The 23,488-nt window shown below is 49.0% G+C and overlaps 1 protein-coding gene across 1 annotated transcript; it reads right to left on the bottom strand.

Annotated features, from left to right (window-relative positions):
• Positions 1–797: 797 nt before the first annotated feature.
• Positions 798–20,134, bottom strand: SDHC (succinate dehydrogenase complex subunit C). The gene is made up of 6 exons (XM_077841073.1): positions 20,059–20,134; positions 11,879–11,935; positions 10,073–10,174; positions 9,046–9,107; positions 5,000–5,163; positions 798–1,819 (listed from the first exon to the last, which is right to left on the bottom strand). The coding sequence occupies exons 1-6, from the start codon at positions 20,076–20,078 to the stop codon at positions 1,715–1,717; spliced, it is 510 nt and encodes a 169-aa protein (XP_077697199.1). The 5' UTR covers positions 20,079–20,134; the 3' UTR covers positions 798–1,714.
• Positions 20,135–23,488: the final 3,354 nt, after the last annotated feature.

The raw sequence follows: 23,488 nt of genomic DNA, 5'->3' as shown, positions 1-23,488 counted from the left end.
TGTGGGGCAGTGTGAGAGGAACCTTGTGCTGCTATTGCTGGTCCTGGAGCCACTCTGGAGACAGAGGAATTCATGTTTCAGGATAGTCCATGCTGGCTCCACCACACTGACAGGAGGGGGAGGAAAACCTCTCCTACAGACAGTAGAGTCAACAGCTCCAACTGCTCCATAGAGGAGGCAGAGCCCCTGAATAGGAAGGGGCCATTTTTACAGTCACTTGGAAGAGCAGAACAGTGTAAACACAACTACTGGAGCACGTTGGGTTTTAACAGCAATCTCTAGCCCCCTGAGCAGACTCTCCAGCAGCCTGCACCTGGGGCAGCCATTACCCTAGCACAAAGCGAGCACAGACTGTGTCTGAAATGCCACCATACTGAGGCAGGAGCATTTCACATCAATGTAAATGACCATGGGGTGCAGGCCCACAGTATCAGGTTCCTCAACTACATACCCAAGGGGCAGCCAGTCACTATGAGCTCCATAACATGAAATTAAAGGGCCCTGACTCCCAAGTCACATCACACACCTCTGCACTGCTTCTCTGAAGAGAACACGACATTCTCCATCTTCTCAGGGTAAATACTCCATACGTCTGTTCAGATTTCAGATGTTTCATTAGAGTCTATTGAAAAGCCGAAGTGGCAGCTCATTTGAAAATCTGTAACAACTCCTCAGCTGCCAGCGTGCGGTGTGAAAGAGCAAGCCTGCTTTACCAGGAAGGGTGGGTCTGTTACAAACACACGTGCCGGAGTGACAGTGCACAGTGAGAGGGAGACCGTGGCACTGGCAGTCATCCAAAAGGTTCAAAGAACAGATTTATTTTCAGAGGGAAAAAAAAAAACATTTGATTGAATACTCCAAAAATATACGGGTGCTTATCCTTCATCTGCTGGAAGAGTTGTGAGCTGCTGCACAGAGCGCTTTGAACTCAACATGCCCAGCCCCCAAGCACTGGGCCCACTACAAGCTGCCCCTCTCCCCACTGTAAAGCCCACAGGATGCTGACTGCAGCAGAAAGCCAGATTCCAGCAATTAGGCATTTTACCCAGGACAGCGTCAAATTCCTTATTCCCCTTGCTAGCATCATGGGCGCTGGCGTCGGCGGCTCAGTCTGTGCTTGCCCTAGACCCAGCGCCAGCATCAATGGGGAGAGTTGTCTTTTATGTGAGCCTACACACATACACTAGGCTAGAGGCACTCACATCTCCTCCCCCAACCCCTCAGGCCCAGTGAGGGGGCACACAGTGCCAGTATTGTCTCAAGCTTCAGGGCAGAGCAGAAAGCAAGTGAACCAGAGTTAGTTTGAAAGAACAGCAATTAATTAAGAAAGGCAGCTCCTCTGAGCATGCTCTAGGTGGATAAGAATCAACTGTGAATCAGCTGTCAGTTACCAGCTGCTTGTGGCTACCTAGAGTCTTGAACATCCTGGACTGGGACTCCTGCTGGTGGCATTCTGGAAGGGTGTTCTGAGATCTCGCTGGGCTAGGATAGCTGGAGACAGCACATCACTCAGGGCTAGTGATAAGCAAACTCTGATCATTCACATGCTTTACAAAGAGGGAAAGCACCATCTTGCCTCAACAATTTAGTTATCTAGGAGTCTCTAATCCCTCCTGCCCTCCCCCCATATACACACTGAGCTCTGTCTGGACCAGATCACCAGATGAATCAAATCCTTGTAGGAGAAGGGAGGGCCTTCAGGAGGGAGGCGCCTTCACATGGCTGCGAGTCCAGCAGAGGAAAGCAGGGTCAAGACCAGGACCAGGACTCCAGACTGGTAGACTTGGGGAATCTTAAATCCTTTTCCCATGTCCCACATCTAGAGACAAAGAGAACAGAGACACACTCAGCAAAGAATCAGGGCATCACACGGGGGCACTCACATAGTCTGCAACCGAACCCCAGGCATGCCAGGCCTCCAAAGCCAGGGCCATCAGTGCATTGCAGAAAATATGCAAAGAACAAGCCAGAGAAGGGAACAGCCCCTCTGGCTATGGAGCTGTCGAGATCCCACTTGGAGTAGTGTGTTCTCTGCACTCCCTCCCATTTGCAGTCGGGTGCTCAGAACTGCCCAAGTGAGGAAGGGGCAGTTGAGCCTATCACAAGATCTGTAGGAGTCTCTAGGGTGAAGGGTGCAGGCTGCGCACAGGGGAGTGCGAGCCCCAGCACTTAGACTGGACAGAGCACTAGAGATGCTGCTGCCCAGGATCATCCTGGGAATGGCCTAGATGACCCAACAGAAATGAACAACCTTTGATAATGCCCTGTGGAGTTAGCTACAGTGACTCGTTCATCACACAAATGACAAACCCTGTCCCAGCGAAGCTGGTTCCAGCTGGTTTCTGACTGGCGATCAGCAAGTCTGCGAGTTTGTCACAGAGGTCACGGATTCCGTGGCTTTCCGTGACCTTTGTGACTTCTGCAGCGGCTGGTGCACCTGGCTCAGGGGCAGCTCAGGCAGCTCCTGCGCCAGCCGCACCAGCCGCTGCTGGGGCAGTCTCAGGCCACTGACCCCTGCAGCACCAGAAGAGTTTGGGTGTGGGACGGGGCAGGGGGTTGGGGCATGTGACAGGCTCTGGGTGGCGCTTACCTGGGGGGCTCCCCGGAAGCTGCGACATCCCCCACACTCAGCTGCTAGGCAGAGGTATGGCCAGGCAGTTCTGTGCGAGGCCTCCGCCCAGAGCACTGGCTTCGCAGTTCCCATTGGCGGGGAACCGCGGACAATGGGAGCTGCAGGGGCAGCAGAGGCAGCATGCAGGGCACCGCCACCCGCACTACCTCAGCGCTCGCTGGGCCCCTGGGAAGCCCCCTCCCCATCCAAGTTTTAGTCACGGGTATTTTTAGTAAAAGTCACTGGCTGTGAATTTTTGTTTACTGCCCATGACTTTAAAATACCCGACTAAAACTTAGCCTTAGCCATCAGTAATGCACTGAGGTGGCAGGCAGCAACAGACAAGGCAGACCATCTTGTCTGTTCCCAGTTCTGCCACTGACTACCTGTATGACTTTGTGCTAGTTACTTGGGCCTAAACTTTCTAAGCATCCACTGATGCTGGGTGATCAACCCAAGAATGTCCTGGTTTTCAAAGGTGTGAGGTAGCCTCAGCTCTAAACGAAAATCTAATGGAGACACCACTGGAAAAATCAGGCCCCAGATGTCTCAGAGTGAGCAACCACAGTTAGTCCACACTCCAGAAAACACTGGATGTAATAGTCGTTCTGTGCCTCAGCTGTCCCTCTGTACATGGGAACTTCCTGACCCCACTCGGTATTACGCCAAGGAGCTCCACAGGAGAGCCAAAATCAGTCACAGGAGGCATCTCCCTTCTCCAGTGGGGAATCTTACCAGAGAGCAGCACTGCACCTAACCCAGCCACCCATGCAGTCAGCCCCATCCCCTCAAAGACAGGGAACGCAGCATTCAGGAGTCATTTTCCTCATCGTCTTAATATCTCTCTGATTGTGCCTCTGTATACGGGGTCTGAGTCAATCACCACAGTGTCAGACATGGACCTAGTTGGTCATTCAGTCTGCTGCTAGCCCTGGCCAATGTAGGACTGCTCCGTATCACACATAGGTGCTATCAGGTGATCAGAATATGTACCAATGCACTAAAAGTCTAAGTTAAGGGTGGAGAGAGCTGGAAATTTCAGCCTAAGCTGGCAGCGTTTTTGGTTTATGTTGCTAGTGCTGTGATAACAGGGCTGAACGTAGGCCCAGGCACAACAATAACCAGCTCTCCAGCAGTGGAGCGACCGGAGTGCATGCACACGCACGCACACACCCCCCCCCCCCCACCACAGCACTGCAATTTATTCAAGGAAATGCAACACCTAACAATGTAAGCATTAACCGTTCCCTGACCCACATTTGTGCAATGTAGCCATCAGCCTGGCCAGCTGTCAGCACTGCTGGTTATTTTAACATGGATTTGGAGGCAGTTTCATTGCCTTTTTTATGTAAATACACAGTTACAGTCTTTCAACCCACATTTGACTCAAAGGCCCTAATGAGATGATTGTTAAGGCTTGTTCTATTTGGTTGACAGCAAGTCCATGAGCAAATGGGGCTCAGCCAGCTGGATCAATTGTGGAGCCCTGGGCCAGGCCTCATGTTCGCAGATCTGATCTGGAATTCTTGGCAGGCTGCAAAATGAACAATGTTTGCAGGAGTGTCAGCCATACCAGAGTCAACCAGTCTCTCCAGCTGCGGGATTTACAAAGCCCCCTCACCTCACTCCTCAGGGTGCCACTGATCACTACAGGGACAGCTCTGCCAGGTGCATGATGCGTTTCTTCATCATAAGCATCTGGTAATACCAGAAGCAAGATACAAACTCTGGGAATCAATACTTATGCCACCAAGACGAGAACACAGTGGGCACCCAACGTGTGCAGCACAAATCCATGTTTGAAGAGCTGAAGCCACACTTGCCACACCCTGAGCCACACTTCCCCTAAAGCAGAAGGGATCAGGTCACACTATGAGCCAGCTGCCTCTGCAATTTTGATTTTGTAAAACTAAACATATTTGAAGTTACAGAAACACAAGACAATCGTTATCTGCAGCACATCTTGTTCCTACATTGCGGAGCCAATATTCTCTTCAGCTGTTTTTTAAATCTGCAAAGTTCTCCTTCACTGAGACGGTTTTCCAAGTTTCAGCCCAGGGCAAATATTAAGGGCTGGTTTCTATAAAGGGACTAAAATAGATCACAGACAGATGTAATATAATATTACTATATAATAGAACATGGCTATTGTGAGCTGATATTGACACTGAAAAACAGTCATTTTGGAAGATCTCACATCATCACAGGACAATGACATTACAAGCTGGGGATATTAAACAAAAGGTTACACTTTCAGGAGTGCCAAAGTGACTTAAGTCACATTGGGAAATGGGACTTAGGCACTTCTGAAAGTATTACCCCAGATACCCACCCAAATCCCTGCACCTTAGACAGACACATACATGCAGCTCCATCAAGGCTACTCACAAGGTGTCGGATTCCGTTCCAGGTGTGGTAGGTGAGGGGGAAAGCCAAGGCAAACTTAGCAGAGTAGATAAGAGCAGGCCCCAGGCTGAGTGACTTCACAAATGCCAAGTAATAGGGGAACTGTTCCGGGAGAATCAAGGCAGCCAGACCAAAGAGAGACACCCCTGGAAAAGAAAGAGCCCACAAGTCAAACCAGCTGCCAGTGTTAGGAAAGAGAAAGTCAGGAAAGAGAAAGCTCTGCAAGAGAATCAGCACTCCCCAGCTGAGACCCAGGGACTCCTATTCCTGAGGCCTGAAAAGCCAGTGCTAACTCTCCACAAAATGAGCCAACTTCCTTCTCCCACTCTCCTGGTTCCTCTGTATCAGTACAGCACAGCTCCCACAGGGAGCGGCCTTCAATTCTGCATGTCATAGTGAGGAGATGGAAGGAGAGTTACTTTTAGGTGATTATTGCAGGAGAGGTCACTTTTTGCTCTGACACACTTACGCCTTTAAGAACAATTCCAGTCACAGTCTCAGCTTTGCTAAATAAATAGTAACAGAATATAAGGTGTGAGGTCACTTTGTTACCACAGTATTACCCCCTGAAGTCAACAAGGCTATTAAGAACCTTACTGTTGGCCCCAGTCCTGCCAACACTGAAGTATGGGAGTAACCAGACTCATGCAAGTGGCCCCCAGTGACTATTCCTCAGAGCACAGTGACACGCTCAAGCATTTGCAGAATCGGGGCCTTAGAGCATAAGCCAATCTATCTGGGAATGCAAGTTTCAGAGGATCCCCTCAAGGTCTGAACTGTAAGAGAGGAGCTCCACCAGAAAGTCCTCTAGAGTCCAAAATAGGACAAAAATATGCACTTGCCAATCACTAACCAAACAGACAGTTTAGCAGGAGCCAGGCCCAGCCGCCCAATGGCATGTGCGGACATCAGTGAAGAGGCTGGCACACAAAGAGACGGCTTGACGTAAGTGAGCATCCTACCTGGAGAAGTGGTGGCAGTTTCTGTCATTTCTAGGCCAAAAGGCTTTTTACAGATGGTGCTGCCAAAAGAACGGGAGTGATGAAAGAGAGAAGAGCTAGCCAAGCCATGACTCAGTGGAGCCCGACTGCTCTCCTCTGGTACGCGGGCTTACGCAGCTCTATCAGCAGCAGTGCCAGTGCCTCTACGCCAACTCACTGCTTCCCAGCTCAGCCATTCGTGGTTTCAACGGCCTCTGTGTTTGCCTTGAGACAGTGCAGGAATCAAGTGCTCATGTAATTGCTGGCCTGGCCAGTGAAAGCAGAGCTCCCTGCTCCGTTCCATTTTGTTGGCTGCACATCTGTCTGGTGAGACAGTGCAGCCAGTGTGGGGTTACCCTTTGGATTCTAAAGGCCTGGGGAGAAGGCCTCTTGCTGCTCCCATGGCAGAGGTCAATGGAGGGCTCGTTTTGCAAGTGAGTAATAAATCCTCTTTTACAGGCAATGGCAACTCTGAGAGCTTGAACAACAACTAGCAGGTTCGATAGCACACTGGCTGCTGGCCAAGCACCCCGCACAGAAGGGCAGGCATTTCCCAGCCCTCTGGGAAGTCAGTAGCTTTGGGCTGGGGGGGATGACCAACGGGACCGCAAGGCTTGGGCCATGTTGACAAACCACCTCTCTGCCTGGCACAGTGGTGTCACTCCTCCTGGTATAGTATTACAGAGAAGGGCACATGGGCTAACTCAAAGGGCACTATGGAATAAACCCGCTGGGCTCACAAGATCCAGCAAGGAGATAAATTGCACTGATATAACAGAGTGATCTGCAGCAAGCACTCACATCAGATTAAACACTGCTGTGCTCATTGTAACTCATTTCAGTAACTGAATTCAGACTGCGGCTCATGCTGCTGACATCTGGCACCTGGCTGGACCTTCAGCTTTTCTACTGGGAGACAATAATGCCTAGCTGCACAGATTAGCAATTCTGGGGTTTAACTCAGTGAAAGCCAAGAGGGAGGCAGGGAGCATATGGTCAGTTCAAGCCTTGAGGCCCAACCTACACTAGACCCCCTTCAAACAAGCAACTCTGTCTAATGAGTCCATCTGGAAGCAGCACCAAGGTTTCTAGTGCCATTTTTATATAAGCTTTAGTTAAACTCCCTCACTGGCAAAAACAGAGTTTTCTGGTCCTGTGACACAGCTTTGCTGTGGATTTCATTTCAGATTCCACCCACCTTGTGGAAATCAAGTGTGTGGGGGGGTGGGGGAGGGGCGGGTGTTGCGCCTCCCCAAAGACATTCCCCACGTTCCAGGGCCAGCTTTAAGAGTTAGAGGGGGAGGGCTGGTGAAGTTATCCTTATCAGCCCCTCACTTTCTCCCTTTCCTTCCTGATCATTTTGCTCCCACAGCAGCACACCACAAAGACCAGAGTTAAATTTGGTACTGAGTCACAAAAAAAGAGGGAAAGGCCTTAGGAGAATGAGGGTCAGAAAGACGGTTAAGGTTTCAACATTAGTGTTTTGGTTAAATGGCACAAGATCAAATTATCTGTCTGGACATGGTTTAGTGGCCCCAATCCTGGTGCCACCTACTCCCCCACCCAGTGTGCATTATCAGGGTTTCTGTAGGGGGCCCTAACTGGGAGGCAGCTGCTATGTCTATATAGGACCTACACCAATAGGATCTTGATCCATGACTAAGGCTCCAAGGCACTACAGTAATACAAATAATAAATACCTGCAGAAAGCTTAGAAAACCCATTTGAATCTGAACTTGCTCTTTCAATTCATACCTGATGAGTGGCTTCCTCAGACAGGGGTTCTTGCTTGGGGCAGCGGCCCTTTAACAGGAAGCCATGGCAAAGCGAAAGCGAACACCACTTTGCATTTAAACTATTGCACCCCATGTGAGAGCCACAAGAGTGAGTCAGTCCCCACAGACAAAAAGTGAAGCCCTGGGAGGGTAAGTCACTTGCTCTGCGATTTCAGGCAAGGGAGTGGCAGATTTCAGACCAGAATGCAGGTTTTCTGACTCCCAGTCCCCCATGCTCTAACCAAGAGAAAATGCTGCCTCCTTGACTTTCCCAGGAAGGGTACTACTTACATATGGCACACATGTGCAGGCACCGGGTCTGACAACATACAGGAGTCTGGACACTGGTGTATAGGGCCCTGCACGGATACACAGTTTATATCCGCAGATACAAAGTGGATATCCGCGGAGCTGCAGGGCTCTAGCGACAACGAGCGAGACCAGCAGGACCATGGCCAGTGACCAGGCCCTGAACTGCAGCAGTGAAAGCAGCAGCATGTCGGGCTGCTACCTGCAGGAGCCAGCGACCAGCCAGGGCAGCTCCAAGGTGGAGGCTGTACCACCCCAGCCCTGCCCACTGGGGTGGGCACCAGGCTCACCAGCAGCTATCCCTGGTCCCACCGGCAGCTATCCCTCGTCCCACTAGTGTGTGCAAGCAGCTCGCATGCTCCCAGACAGGAGACCCGCACTGCTGGTGGAAGGGACAGGAGCGTGCAAGCCACTTGCACACACTAGCATGACCAGGGACAGCTGCCAGTAAGCCTTGTGCTTACCCTAATGATCAGGGCTGGGGGCGGTACAGCCACACCAGAGGATCTGCCTGGGCTGGATACTGCCTTCTGGGAGCAGTGGCTCAACATGCTGCTTTCGCCGCTGCAGTTCCTGACCCAGTCACTGGCCAAGTCCCTGCTGGTCTCGCTCATCGTCACTAGAGCCCTGCAACTCCGCAGATATCCGTGGATATAAATTGTGTATCCGCGCAGGGCTCTACCAGTGTATGTGGCAAGATACAGCTTGCAGAAGGAAAAAAAATGAGATTAGGAGCAATGGGTATTTATTTGTGCCGTCAGTACAGCCCATTACAGATCCCAGCTATGGCAACTACAGCTGAGACACTCCAACTCCTTGCCTTGAGGGCAAGGAGAGAGAAGGTAATCAACAGAATAAAAGTCAAGTTGTATCAGAATTAGTGACTGAGAATTAAAGCTCTCTATACTGATACTGACCACAGCCCGTCTACTCCCAAAGGTACCTGAGGCAGAGAATCACACACCTGCACTCATTGCAACACCAGTGCCACGGTGGGCGATGGACATCAACATGGGCAGAGACCACCTGCAAAACAATAGACCTCGTCAGAAAGATGAGCCACTCCTCGAGTGTGGGTGATATGCAAACAACACATCTGGGGTGTCTGAAGCATGCTAGAGGTGAGGTTATCTAGAGAGAGGCTTGAGATAATGTGAGGATGAAGGACTGGCTGGGCACTGGGAACTCACATAAACCTGTTGAGAAGGGGCACAGAGGCAGAGGCATGACCGATCTGTTCCCAGACAGCTCTGTGCTGCTGGCTGTGTATTTCTGCAGTCAGAATTATTCAAGGAATCTAGCCAGAAGGAAAGGAAAATGGGTGGGGAATTTGCAGGGGTGGCTCAGGAATGACAAACCCCACTGGCAGGAATCCTGGGAGGGAGAAAGCCCATGTTTGCTAGGAGGGAGGATGGGGGGGGAGAGTGCAACACTGCCATCAATTCAGAGGGACAGGCCAGGATTCAGGCTCCCAGACACATATACAGAAATGAGAAAAATCCCAACACAACAGGAAATTCACCACAAGAGAATCAGATCACTGAGGTGGTGTGCTCTGGTGGCTTCACATGATCCCTTCCTGTGCCTCAGGTCACCCCAACACCCTTTGGACTCAAGGTTTTTGGGGGAATAATCCTTTGACCCAGTCTAGCGCCTTCCATCGAGGACGTCAGAGGGTTCTGAAGACATTAACTAGGGCTCACCACCCCTTGAGGTGGGGCAGTTTCATTATTACCATTGCAGAGATGAAGAAACTGTCACAGGTGGGAAAGTAACACTCTGCTGCTCAAGGTCTCAGAATGTCTATGACTGAGCTAGAAATACACCCAGATCTCCCACTTCTCTGCCTTAACCACAAGGCAGGTGCTCCCTGATGACTAAAGGGAACATACAGAGTTCTTTCCAATGAAGGGGAGGATGATGAGGGTTAAGCTCTTTGCCAGACTCTGGGATGTAACCCCCAGAGATGCAGACGCCTCTGGAGTTCTTACTTGTAGATGGTGATATGAGGGGACATGGGACGGTTTGACTGGGTGTTTTTATCGCAAAATTGAGCCATTTCCTCCTTCGCTGCTGTTCCCATGGGGACCACGCTGGAACAAAAGGAGAGGCAGGAAATCAGAGAAGTAAAAGGAAGAGCAACAGAATTAAGTGACTCAGAGTTACCCTGTGCCCGTGGAACATCACTGTCTAAGCAGGGCTGTACCAGGTCCACAGAGCAACACTAGAGGGGCATTTCACCTTGCAGGACTGGTACATCCCATGGGACACTGCTCACCCATCTCCACATCAGCACAAGTCAAACAGTCCACACACAATGCCCCTTCCACTGAGCAGCTTTTTGCTCTTTGCAGTTTTATCCTGAAACAGGAAAGTTACCTGAACCATGGGCACAGTTCTGAAAATGGGGCCAGCTCATAGCTGCCCTGCAAGTCAGCACCTAGAAAAAGAACTAAAGGACGGAATAAACATGACATCAGGTCTGCATGAAGCCCAAGGAAGGTGCAGTGAGGCCATAAGTGAGAATGGCAATGCCAGGGAAGCAGGCTACTGACATGAACTCATCTCCGTTCCCTGCTCAGAGGAGTATTTATTTATTAAAATTATTAAATCCATCTATAGGTGCCATCCAGTGGTCAGGGCACCAAGCCCACAACTTCAAAATTACAACTTTAACAAGGAGTACCCATACATATAGCCACATCAACCCACCCTCCTCAACAGCCTTAACCAAAAGGGGAAAGATAGGCTTCGCAATGTGTTTGGAAGGGTAACAAAACTGGGCCCTGGTGGACTTGTGGGTGGAGGGAGAGTTCCAAACTAGAACCCCTCACAAAAGCTGCCAGCTCAAGCACCTCTGCTGGTCTCGACTGCAGTAATGCAGCATGGATCTCTCGAAAAACAGGAGGTGAGAGAGTCAGGGGCAGCTCTAAGCATTTCATAATAAAACTTAGGATAGCGAGACAGTGCTGTGCTCAGTTCCACACTGATTTCCCTAGCTCTCCCAACTTGAAAAGCACCATCCACAGTCGAGTCTGACTATTAGCTATCTGATAACATTATATAATGCTGATACCATGCAATCTGCCCTTTACTGCCATGGTAATTGCACATTGTACCAAAGAAAGACCTTGTAATTTCATGTTCCTGAGATAACTCAGCAATTACTCTTACAGCCCAATTTAGCAAAAAGAAAACAAAAAACAACAGCTTCCCCCACCTCCCACCGAGCCCAGCTGTGCAGCTTGCATGGAGCACAGGAGGGTTTCTGTTAATCGTACCTTTGTTAGGTATAAAGTTACTGTGTACACTGCACTGCAGCTTACACAGAATGACAGCAGTGATGAGCAAAGCACAGGGATGCAACATACTGGTGCACCTGTGCGGCATGCAAATCCCGATCAATGCTATCCCAAAGCGCCTTCTAAAGTGAGCCTGCTTTTATTCCAGTTACACTATTCTAATCCAGCTGTGTCTGTACATGTTCATCATTGACGCATTCAATAACAGACAAGCCCAGGACTAAAACACACCCCAGCCTCCACCCAGGAGTTTATTTTATTCCAGGACACAATTATTACCCCACAAAAGAAACACCTGCAGGTTATTTAACTAGCCACATATTTATCATGTAATGACATAGTAAATACCCTGCCAAAACATGGCACCTGCCAGATATCTGAATGGTCAGAATTAATAAGCAGGTAGAACATGCACACGCAGTGAAGTCTTAGAAGGGATCCCTTAGGGAGAAAGGAATTAATCCCTTTACTCTCAATAAAACCTCAAAAACTCACTGTCGCATAGAAAGGCTGGGGCTGAGCCGAGTCCACAGGCAACGCTGACCCACATGTCTGCAAAAAAGAAGACGGAAAGAGCTCTGTGAATGTCGGATAGACACAGAAAGGGGAAAATGCACACAATACAGGGGCATTTTTATAACCAGGAGCAGAGGAGACCACAGTGCAATGCCTGATGTTTTAAGAGTGAATCTGGGAGAGGAGGAATTATTTTTAACACTTGTAACGCTGAGCCTAGCTGTTGGGCAGAGTTTGGAGAGTTTAACTAAGAGTTCTCTCTTTATGATACCCTGTAATTACCATACTGAGCTGTAATACCTTGCTAATAAGACAGGCATCAACAGTACTCTGCACTAACAGCGAGGCTGATGCACGCCATTCTTCACCCTCAGGAGAAGTAATTATCAGGACTGGGTGGTAAATGTCCCAGAAAGGCATGCCTGCCAAGCAGTATGAAAAAAGCTGGTTCAGACTACAACTCTTCAAGCCTCTGAAATAAAGAGATCACCAGCTTTCCTCCTAAAAGCTCTTTTTCATTATATTGTTTCACCCTTGCCATTCGTTATTCTCTGAGTGTTAGCAAGAAGGCAGGTCAATGTCATGGCCCAACGCACACAGTATTTCAGGCACATCAACATTGGAGGTGGGAGATAAATAAGGTTTTTATGGTCCCCAAAGCAGTGGGAGCCATTCTCTACAGATCAATTGCAGTAATTGTGACTGACATTCAAGGGCATTTCTCCAGCAAGAGGGGCAGAGCCAGGCCTCCAATCCAGCCACAGCTCAAGAGTTTGCAGATGTGGGTTGGAATCTACAGCATCCACTCTCTCTCCTCAGTTACTGTCAAGGACAAGGCACAAAAGACAGCACTTCATTTCCTGGTGACATGATTAGAATTAAGTGTATAACAACACTCTGTACTTTCATCTACAGCACACTGACAAACATTAATTAACCCTCAGATGCATGCAGACTGCATCTGCTCCAGCATCTCAGGAAATCTCCCACTGTTTCATTAACACCAGTTGGTAAACACAGCACTGGCATTTTTAACCATCCGCCAGCAGACCTGAGGACACAGCGGTAAAAACACCTGGGGGCCAGACCCTCAACAGGGCATCATAGCTCCATTGACCTCAACTGAGCTATAAATATTTACATAAATTGAAGCTCTGGCTCCTGGACACAGTCTACACAGATGGCAGAAGACAACAGATTTTAAAAAAAAAAAAAAAAGAGACCGAGTATACAAAACGACCGGGCTGACAGCTCTGCACTCCGAGGATCAGCCTTGTTTTACAATTTACTTAGTCTTTAGTGCAGGGACCTTCTTTTTATTGTGTTTGTACAGCACCTAGCATAACAGGGCCATGGTCCATGCCTGGGGCCCCTTGGCTTTCCTGCAATTCAAAATAAAATAACAAAGAAGGGAAAGAACACACATTCGTTCAATGACTCGACCACGGTCATACTGTGAGTTAGCTGGCAGAGCCAGCATTAGCAATTCAGAACCGCCTGTCTCCCAAGATCAATTCACTGCCCCCTATTAATATAAGTACTGTCTGGGTTAATCTAGTTTACGGTTGCTCCATGCTCGGTTCCCAATGCAGTTGTCTGCAGTGTCTTTCATTACGGAGCTATGGTAATGACAACACCAATTACTACCACAACACACGTTTAGGCTGGGGGCTTCCCGCATGGCCAGATTCCTCCCCTCATCTCTCTCCAACTTCTGTCAGTGGAAGATTTTTCTGTAAGCTGGAGGCAAACTGAATAAGGAACACAGCTAAACAAATCTGACAATTCTGCAATGAGGGGAGGAAGGAGGATCCAGACATTAGGAAGCAAGCAGGGATTCAGGATTCCCTACTCTGCCACAGACTCCCTGTATGACCTTGGGCGAGTCATGCAGTTTCTGTGCCTTAGGTCCCCATCTGAATAAAGGGGATAACAGCTCTACCTTGCCTCACAGGAGGTTGAGGATAAACACATTAAAGATTGTGAAGTGCTCAGACATTACAATAATTGGGGTCATATATGTACCATGGATAAAAAAAATTAGGAGTGCATCCGACAGTTTTGGGGGATGCAGACAGAAAGCCAGTTAGAAAATTTATTTATCAGCAGGGGAAGAGGGTATGTTAGCCTTAGCATATGTACAGAGACAGTCATCAGAGAGCACATTAAAATGCACCCATGTAATCCAACACAAATGTCACAATAAATACATGCATGGGCAAGTTGCTTCTACTTTAATGTCCGGGCTTAGTCTATGCACATCCAGGGGCCAATTTACCATTGTCCTACACTTTGTGGAATTGTTTCAAAGTGCTGCACAGTGAGTTTAGAATGCCACCAAAAAAAATCAGAATGACAGGAGTGTAATCTACTATGCAAAGTGCAAGGAAATGATGAATCAGACCTTGGCTGCTCACTTACAGCTGCCTGTGGCTTCTGTGACCGGAATTGAATCTATGCACACCTCAGAAAGCTTTCCACCCAAGCCAGCATGTTTCTTTCCATCCACACCACACCAAGCCTAAACTGTCTTTTAAAACAAAAAAGGTAAGAAAATATCTAGAAAAAAACACCACCTTTGTTAACCTCGATTGCAGTGAGAAAAAGTGTATAAGTAACTCAAGAGGGAGAATAAAGAGCCCTCTAATAGTACATCTTCTCCCTGCACTGGTAGTTATAGACCTCAGAAGATGGGGGAATCAGCAAGGTATTCCACTGCTGTGTGTTGTGGAATGAACTCAATGGTGTCTTCAGAGACCATGGATTCACAGTTTAGTGGCTCTCAAAGTGCTCCTTCCAGCATTGTTTGATTGCTGCATTGTCCTTGAGGAGGGTGGAGCCATCCTGGGAATGTAAGGGGGTTGGGCCTTTGGAGCTTGGCCCATATAGAGCTTTTGTTGCTTGAAAGAAGCTTCTCATGTCATCCTGGTCTACAAAACCCTGGATCTCAGAGGACCTTCTCTTGCCACCACCTGTTTTTGATGTCATGTAGCCTCCTTTGGACTTTGGCTTTGAGCAGATGATAGGCCTCATATTTTTGTTGGTTAGAGGAATCATTTTGCCAGTTACAGAATGCATTTCTTTTCTGCTGAATTAATGCTACGATTTCCTTGTTGTTTTTGTCAAACCAGTCTTGGTGCCGATGAGTGGAATACCCTATAGTTTCAGCACATGCACTAGGATCAACTTAAACATACTATTCACAGTGCTCTTGAATGTCAATGATATTGTCAGGTAAGTTAGAGAGTTTCCCATCCTCTGAGGAATTACAGTATGCCATCACCCAGATAAAAATAATCACCAGGCCCAGACAGCATCCCAGCTGAGGTTTTTAAAGCTGGTAGAACAATGCCCCAGCACAAACTTTGCCAATTCCTTGACAAAATCTGGACCTGTGAAGAAATTCCACATGACTTTAATGCCAACATTGTTACAATATTCAAGAAAGGGGACAAATCGTTGTACAGGAACTACAGAGGTATTGCCCTCCTCTCCGTCACAGGGCAGATCTTTGCCCGGATCCTATTAAACCACCTCCTCCCCCTTGCCGAGGAACTCCTCCCCGAACCACAGTGTGGCTTCAAGCCATCCTGAGGCACAACCAACACGATCTTTGTGGCATGACAGATTCAGGAGAAATGCAGAGAGCAACACCAGGAACTACTCATGGCATTCATCAACCTAACCAAGGCCTTTGACTCTATCAATCATGTTGCCCTATGGATGGTGCTGTGTAGGTTTGGCTGTGCATAGAAAATTATTTCCATCAGACTACTCTATGATGGGATGACTGGGAGGAGTGGTAGATACGCTGGAGGGGAGGGATAGGATACAGAAGGACCTAGACAAATTGGAGGATTGGGCCAAAAGAAATCTGATGAGGTTCAATAAGGATAAGTGCAGGGTCCTGCACTTAGGATGGAAGAATCCAATGCACCGCTACAGACTAGGGACCAAATGGCTAGGCAGCAGTTCTGCGGAAAAGGACCTAGGGGTGACAGTGGACGAGAAGCTGGATATGAGTCAGCAGTGTGCCCTTGTTGCCAAGAAGGCCAATGGCATTTTGGGATGTATAAGTAGGGGCATAGCGAGCAGATCGAGGGACGTGATCGTTCCCCTCTATTCGACATTGGTGAGGCCTCATCTGGAGTACTGTGTCCAGTTTTGGGCCCCACACTACAAGAAGGATGTGGATAAATTGGAGAGAGTCCAGCGAAGGGCAACAAAAATGATTAGGGGTCTAGAACACATGACTTATGAGGAGAGGCTGAGGGAGCTGGGATTGTTTAGCCTGCAGAAGAGAAGAATGAGGGGGGATTTGATAGCTACTTTCAACTACCTGAAAGGGGGTTCCAAAGAGGATGGCTCTAGACTGTTCTCAATGGTAGCAGATGACAGAACGAGGAGTAATGGTCTCAAGTTGCAGTGGGGGAGGTTTAGATTGGATATTAGGAAAAACTTTTTCACTAAGAGGGTGGTGAAACACTGGAATGCGTTACCTAGGGAGGTGGTAGAATCTCCTTCCTTAGAGGTTTTTAAGGTCAGGCTTGACAAAGCCCTGGCTGGGATGATTTAACTGGGAATTGGTCCTGCTTTGAGCAGGGGGTTGGACTAGATGACCTTCAGGGGTCCCTTCCAACCCTGATATTCTATGATTCTATGACTGCCACCATTCTGTGCAACGGCTCAGAGACCAAACCATTCATCATTCGCACTGGTGTCAAGCAGGGCTGTGTCATTGCTCCAATACTCTTCTCCATTTACCCTGCCATGATCCTGAGTCTCACCTGCGATGGCTTTCCTGACGGAATCGGGATTGAGTATCATATGAATGGCCAACTCCTCAAACTCCTACGTCTCCAAACAAAATTTAAAGATCCCAAGAATTGGCATCACTGATTCAGTATGCAGATGATTGTGTGTGGAAGGATGACACAGAGGCCGACCTGCAAAGCACCCTAAATCTTTTTGCAGATGCCTATTACAGCTTGGGTCTCTCTCTTAATACCAGGAAAACCAAGGTATTCTACCAGCCCTCAACTGCACAAACTACTGTTCGTACTCCACAAATCACCATTAGCAGAGAATCCCTGGAAAAAGTGGACCATTTTCCATACCCTGGCAGCCACTTCTCCCAAACAGCCAGCATTGACACAGAAATTGAATACAGGATCCGCTGTGCTAGCACGTTCTTTGGAAGACTACTCAAACGAGTCTTCAATTATAGGGATCTACAAACAGGTACCAAGATCTTGGTTTACAAGGCAGTTGTCATCCCCACCCTTCTCTATGGATCAGAGACCTGGGTAACCTACAAACAACATCTCAAGCAGATGGAGTGGTTCCAGCAGCACTGCCTCAGGAGGATTCTCAGGATCAGCTGGAAAGACCGACACACTAACATCAGCATTCTCTCTGCAGCCAACATCAGCAGCGTAGAAGCACAGGTCATGAAACATCAACTCTGCTGGGCTGGTCACTGTGTACATATGCCTGACACTTGTCTCCCAAAGCAACTACTCTTCTCTCAGTTAAGCCAGAGAAGAAGGGATCATGGAGGGAAGCAGAAGAACTTCAAGAACATACTGAAAGTACACCTTAAAAAGGGAGGCATAGATCCAACAAACTGGGAGGACTTGAACACAGAGGCAACAAACTATACACCAAGCCACAGCCCACTTTGAGAACAGACTTGCTCATGAGACAGAGAAGCGACAAAGGAGGAAAGAAAGGGCACAACACTCCAGGCAACAACTATATCTCCTCCAAGATTTCACCTGTCACTTCTGTGGGAAAATATGCAGGGCACGAATCAGGCTCCTCAGCCACTTAAAAACCCCATCAATGAACACCTTTGGCAGACATCATCATTGCATCGAGGGATAGCTGAAGAAGAGTTCTAGACCATGCTCAAGTCACCTCTTAACCTTCTCTCCAATAAACTAAACAGACTAAAATCCTTTAGTCTTCTACTGTAAGGCAAGCTTTCCAGCACTCAGATCACTCTTGTGGCTCTTCTTTGAATTTTTTCCAAATTTTCAACAGCCTTTCTCAAGCAGGGACATCAAAACTGGACACAATATTCCTTTACTCAACAGCAACATATTGAGATACAGCCACAGACTACGGTGAGATCAACCTTTGTCTGTTAGAGAAAAGCAGAACTCCTGTCTACTAGAACCCATACGAACATCGAAAACCCATTCCTAGGACCATACCAAATTCACAGCCATGAAGAACGTGTCATGGACCATGAAATCTGTTCTTTTGTGTACTTTTACTCTATACTACACAGATTTCATGGGGGAGACCAGCATTTCTCAAACTGAGGGTTCCGATCCAAAAGGGGGTTGGGGGGGGGTCACAGTATTGCCACGCTTATTTCTGTGCTGCTGCCTTCAGAGCTAGGCAGCCGGAGATTGGCGGCTGCTGGCCGAGGGCCCAGCTCTGAAGGCAGCAGCACAAAAGTAAGGTGGCTATGCCATACCATACCATTCCATCCTTACTTCTACTCCCAGCCAGTAGCAGCCACTCTCCGGCCACCAAGCTCTGAAGGCAGCACCACTGCCAGTAGCTGCGCAAAAGTAAGGGTGGCAATACCACGACCCCCCAATAACTTTTGAAGAAAAAAAAAACACACACACAGCACCTATAGGGGCAGGACCCCTACAGTTACACCACCATAAAATTTCAAATTTAAATATCTGAAATCATGACATTTACAATTTTTAAAATCCTACAACCGTAAAATTGACCAAAATGGACCAAGAATTTGGTAGGCTTTACCCATTCCATATGACACTGACAAAGGTACGTCATCATTCTGCCACACAGTGACTGCAGCAATGGCAATAAATGAGAAACCAGTCACAAATATACCTGTTGTTCAGCTACCTACCCTGTGCTGGTTACTACTATGCTGTGATACATTTAAAGGCGATCTGAATGAGGAAAAGTGCTTGTCTTTTGCAGGGACTGTTGGGTATTTGTTTTTTTTTCCTAATTTATGACCAATGAAAAAGGCCAAAATAATTATACTGGTCCAACCCCTAGTGGGGATGAAGTTATACTCATATAAAGATGTCTTATACTGGGTTATTGTAGCTGTGTTGCCTAATATCCTGGGACCAAGGTGGGTGAAGCCTGAAAAAGAGCTCTCTATACACTCCAAAGGTCCTCTCTCTCACCAGTAGAGCTGGTCCAGGAAAAGTTATCATCTCACCCACCTTATCTCTCTTATACGGGGACGAGTTATTCCCCTTCCTGTATGGGGATAAGTTACACCGGTATAAATGTGTCACACTGGGGTAGTTCATACCACGTTGCCTACACTAGTACAGTTAAAGCTGCACAACGTTTGTGTCGACACAAGCCCGGACTCACAGTTCTAAGATGCAGGGTCAGTCTACCCAGGCATGGGCAGCTTAGATCCACTAGACAGTGCAACGTGACCATAAATGTCTGTCTATCTGAGCCCTCCCTATGCCGCACGAGTGAGGGGAACTGATGCTGTTTAGGGACCTTCAGGATCTTTTGCTTATTAACACTGCAGAATTCCCTGCCCTTCCAGGGCTCTGTTTTTAAGGCAAGACTATCACAATCTCTCCATGGCAGCGGGAGTTGGTCAGGCTTCACTGCAGGTCACGGAGGCCACTGACTTGGCCAGTTGCAGCACCACCGTAGGTGACAGGGAGAAGCCAGGGGCAGGCTCCCAGCGCTGCCCCGAGCTCTCCAACAGTAGAAGCGCAGCCACATCACAGGCAGCCACCGGCCCACCCGCCATCTCCCCCAGGCCACCCCTTCCTCTCCCCCCTCCCCACATCGCATCGCCCCCCGAGCGCCCCTCACTCTCTCCAGGTCTCCAGCCTCCCCGCCCCCCGAGCGCCCCTCACACTCTCCAGGTCTCCAGCCTCCCCGCCCCCCGAGCGCCCCTCACACTCTCCAGGTCTCCAGCCTCCCCACCCCACCCCACCCCGCCCCCCCCCGAGCGCCCCTCACACTCTCCAGGTCTCCAGCCTCCCCGCCCCGCCCCCCCCGAGCGCCCCTCACATTCTCCAGGTCTCCAGCCTCCCCACCCCGCCCCCCCCCGAGCGCCCCTCACATTCTCCAGGTCTCCAGCCTCCCCCGCCCCCATTGCTCCCCCCGCTCCTAGATGTCACCTCAACAAAGAGGCCGCCATTCCGAAACACCCCAAGGTCCGGAAGTGACCTCAGACGCACAAGGCACGTGCCCCACCCTACTTACGCTCCCGCGGGGCGGGGTCTCGTCTCCCAGCGACCGTTCGACCCCCCAGTCGGGGCGCCTGGCAGGCGCGGGTGTCGGGCCCCGCCCGTTGCGCGTCTCCCTGGAGCGGGGCCGGGAGGCGCTGGGAGCCGGGACGCCTGGGTTCTGCTCCCCGCTCAGGCCCCGCTCCGAGCCCCGGGCAGGTCGCTGGGCTTGATGCCGCGCCCGTTAACCCCGGCAGGCAGGTGACCCAGCCCCGCTCCACGTCTCGCGGGCCCCCAGCCCCGTGGCGGCGTCAGCGCTGTTTGCCCGGGGGCCGGGGCGACGGTGGTGCAGCCCGCGCGCTGATTTCCAGGGGCAGCAGACCTGGCGCGTGCCCTGCGGGTGTAACCTGCCCCCTGAATGCTTAACGTGCATGTCACACGCGGGCCAGACCCTCCTGGCTCGAGCCCCAGAGGGAGGCCCCGGGGGGGGGGGTTAAATTAGATTATGAACGTTTAAAAATAAGTTATTTAGTTTTGAGAGCAAAGCCCGCATCCCCGAAAGGTATTTCTATCCAGCTATGGGCCTCGAAGAAGAATTGACTACGAAGTCACTTTGCGGCTGGCTGTTTGGAAGCAGGACACAAACCCCAATTGGCTGCGAGCTCTATACTTAGGGTGTGTCTTCACTACCAATTTCAAAGCGCTGCCACAGTAGCACTCCAACCTGCCTGCGTAGCCGCAGCACCCGTGCTGGGAGAGAGCTGTAAAAAACCCACCCCCGCAAGGGGGTGCACTGTCTATACTGTCACTTTACAGGGCTGAAACTTGCAGGGCTCAGAGAGGTGTTTTTTTACACCCCTGAGTGAGAAAGTTTCAGCGCTGTAAAGTGGCAGGGTAGACAAGGCCTTAGATTTCAACCAAGTAACAAGTGTGAACTCCTCAAGCATTAGAGTTGGGAATTCAGCTGTTGGGAGGAGTTCAGTTGCACATCTCCTCTTCATGGCGGTGGGAGGGGGGAAGCAATGCACAAAGCCTTTTGTCTTCTGATGTTTAGCAGTGGTTTCCCTGGAGTTGATGGACCTTTTGTTGGGCAAGAAATAGCACTTCCTGTTGGAAACAAGTATTTCACATTTGGTAATGCTTCTTTCCTCTGTGGTGATTTACAGTTACAGAGCAAACAGTTAAATATTACTTTATAACATGGCCTACAGGTGTTATAAGTGAGATTAATGCACACAGCAACTTACAAGCATTCCCTGAAGTCTAAACACTGAGCATGTTTTTATAACTCTAATATCTATTTTAATCGTTCCAGCACACAGGTGAGGCAGACTGGCTCCAGCTATTTGTCAGCACTTGTGGGTCGCGGCAGAGCACTGGGAGAGAGCTCTCCCAGCACTCTTAAAAAAAAAACACCTCAATGAAACTTGCTGCGCTCAGGGAGGTGTTTTTTCACACCCTTGAGTGAGAAAGTTGTAAATTGCCAGTGTAGACAAGCCTTCAGTGTTCAGTTGTCACCTAGGGGCCTTAGCATGAACTGGCCCTTCCTCTGCCAGCATCACAGCTTCAGAAACTTATCTGAATTCTCACAACCCTCCCACAAGGTAGATCAACATTATCTCCATTGTAAGGTCGGGAGGTGACTTATCCAATTGAGGGACAGGGCTCAGTACACACCCAGGTATCCTGACTCCTTGTTTCCCGCTGTATCCTTCCTCTCATACAATGCCCCCTGCCATTTAAAATAGACCCTACAATAAGTGAAATAATAACAGTGGCCAGTAATTTATATATGTATGTTCAACGAGGAGTACTTGTGGCACCTTATAGACTAGCAAATTTATTTGAGCATAAGCTTTCGTGGGCTAAAACACATTTCATCAGTGGGTTTTAGCCCACAAAGTGTTTTAGCCCACGAAAGCTTATGCCCAAATAAATTTGTTAGTCTCTAAGGTGCCACAAGTACTCCTCCTTGTTTTTGCTGATACTGACTAACACAGCTACCACTCTGAAACTTGATATATGTATGTTGAAAGTCACACAAAGGTCAAATTCTTATACTTTGCACCTCTTCACAAATCTTCTCTCCCCCCACACCTTCCCCATTCCTGCTACCAAAAGAGCTAAAGTAGCACCTGGCAAAATTATATTTGTACTTAAATATTTTCAGACAAGGAGCAGAGAAACTGCAAGATTTGGGGTCTGTCTCATCTGCTATCCTGCCTCTAATTGTAGCCAGTGCCAGATGTTGGCCTGAGATCTGATCAACCCCTCCCCTCCCCACCCCCTACCCCCTCCATTAAACCAGCCATGGACGAAACGCTGGGCATTCACTACTAAAATTGGCGGGGGGGGAGTTCTACTGCTGATAAAGCACCCCCACCTCAGGAATGTCCTAACGAGACTTATAACCACCAAGGTTATAAAGTAGAGACACCCAGGCACTGGGAAATTAGGAAGAATACAGAAAGAGACTCAACAAATGGTAAGAAAAGCTCTGACCAGTGTTTTATGCTCACCAGCTGCACAAACAGAAAAGGACACAGCTAAGTTACAATTTGGGCATGAAAGATAAAATGTAAAAAACTTGGGCAGGAAGGAGGACAGAGAGGTGCCAGTGTATAATTGGTTAAAATGTTTGTTATTTAGGAGTGATGGGTTTAGTGAAGTGAAAGGGGGGAGCTAGTTTTACCGATAGAATGTAAATGGAAAGCAAGGCTCTTTGGGAACCATTTCTGGACGGTAGTTCAACATCAAGCCGCTGGAACTCTGACCCCTCTGCATGATCGTGATGTGCAGACGCATCGCCAGGAACCCCCAGATGAGTGGATCCTGACTGGCCATCAGGTGAAATTTGTCTGTACCTTGGGAGCGGTGCGCATAAGGGATTTGCTTGGTATATGTATTCTGTGTGTGTTGCCAATAAATAGATGTTTAGAGCACAGCTGTCTGAGGCTCTTTCACTGGGAAAAGGTCACACAGACCTATACAGCCCCAAGCCCCATGGGTAGGGGCGGGTACTTAAATTGACCAGGTCTCTCCCTGAGCCCCATGAGAAAGGCTAGGTGTCTTACACCCCAAGCTCTCGATAGGGAAAGGGTGGAAGTGCCTAAATTGACCAGGTCACACCTTGAGCCCTCAACAGGGTGTAGGCCGGGTGCCCTAGATTGTGTGGGTAACAGGGGGGATAGTATCTGAGTGGCCAGATCTTGCTGCTGTATATTCAACAGTGGCTACACTACTACTTTTAACAACCTGACTCTATCAAAGCTAGCTCAGGTACGCCTGGACATGCTGCAGTCTTGCCTCCAAGTTTTAGTGTGTATATATCCTAAGGGAAAGCTCCCAGGCCCTGCTGGCACAGGGTCATAACCAGGATCTA

Source organism: Eretmochelys imbricata, chromosome 24, assembly GCF_965152235.1.
Source record: "Eretmochelys imbricata isolate rEreImb1 chromosome 24, rEreImb1.hap1, whole genome shotgun sequence".
Lineage (NCBI taxonomy): Eukaryota > Metazoa > Chordata > Testudines > Cheloniidae > Eretmochelys > Eretmochelys imbricata.
The sequence above is the reverse complement of the archived record's forward strand: the minus strand, read 5'-3'. Positions and strand labels throughout refer to the sequence as shown.

Bases quoted from the DNA above. Each gene is read 5' to 3' on its own strand.
- SDHC (XM_077841073.1), bottom strand. From the start codon at position 20,078: ATGGCGGCCTCTTTGTTGAG. The intron at 9,108-10,072 runs GTAAGAACTCCA...ATTGTTTTGCAG, and splicing joins CCTCATATCACCATCTACAA to GTGGTCTCTGCCCATGTTGA. The intron at 1,820-4,999 runs GTGAGTAGCCTT...CTTTGTCTCTAG, and splicing joins GGAACGGAATCCGACACCTT to ATGTGGGACATGGGAAAAGG.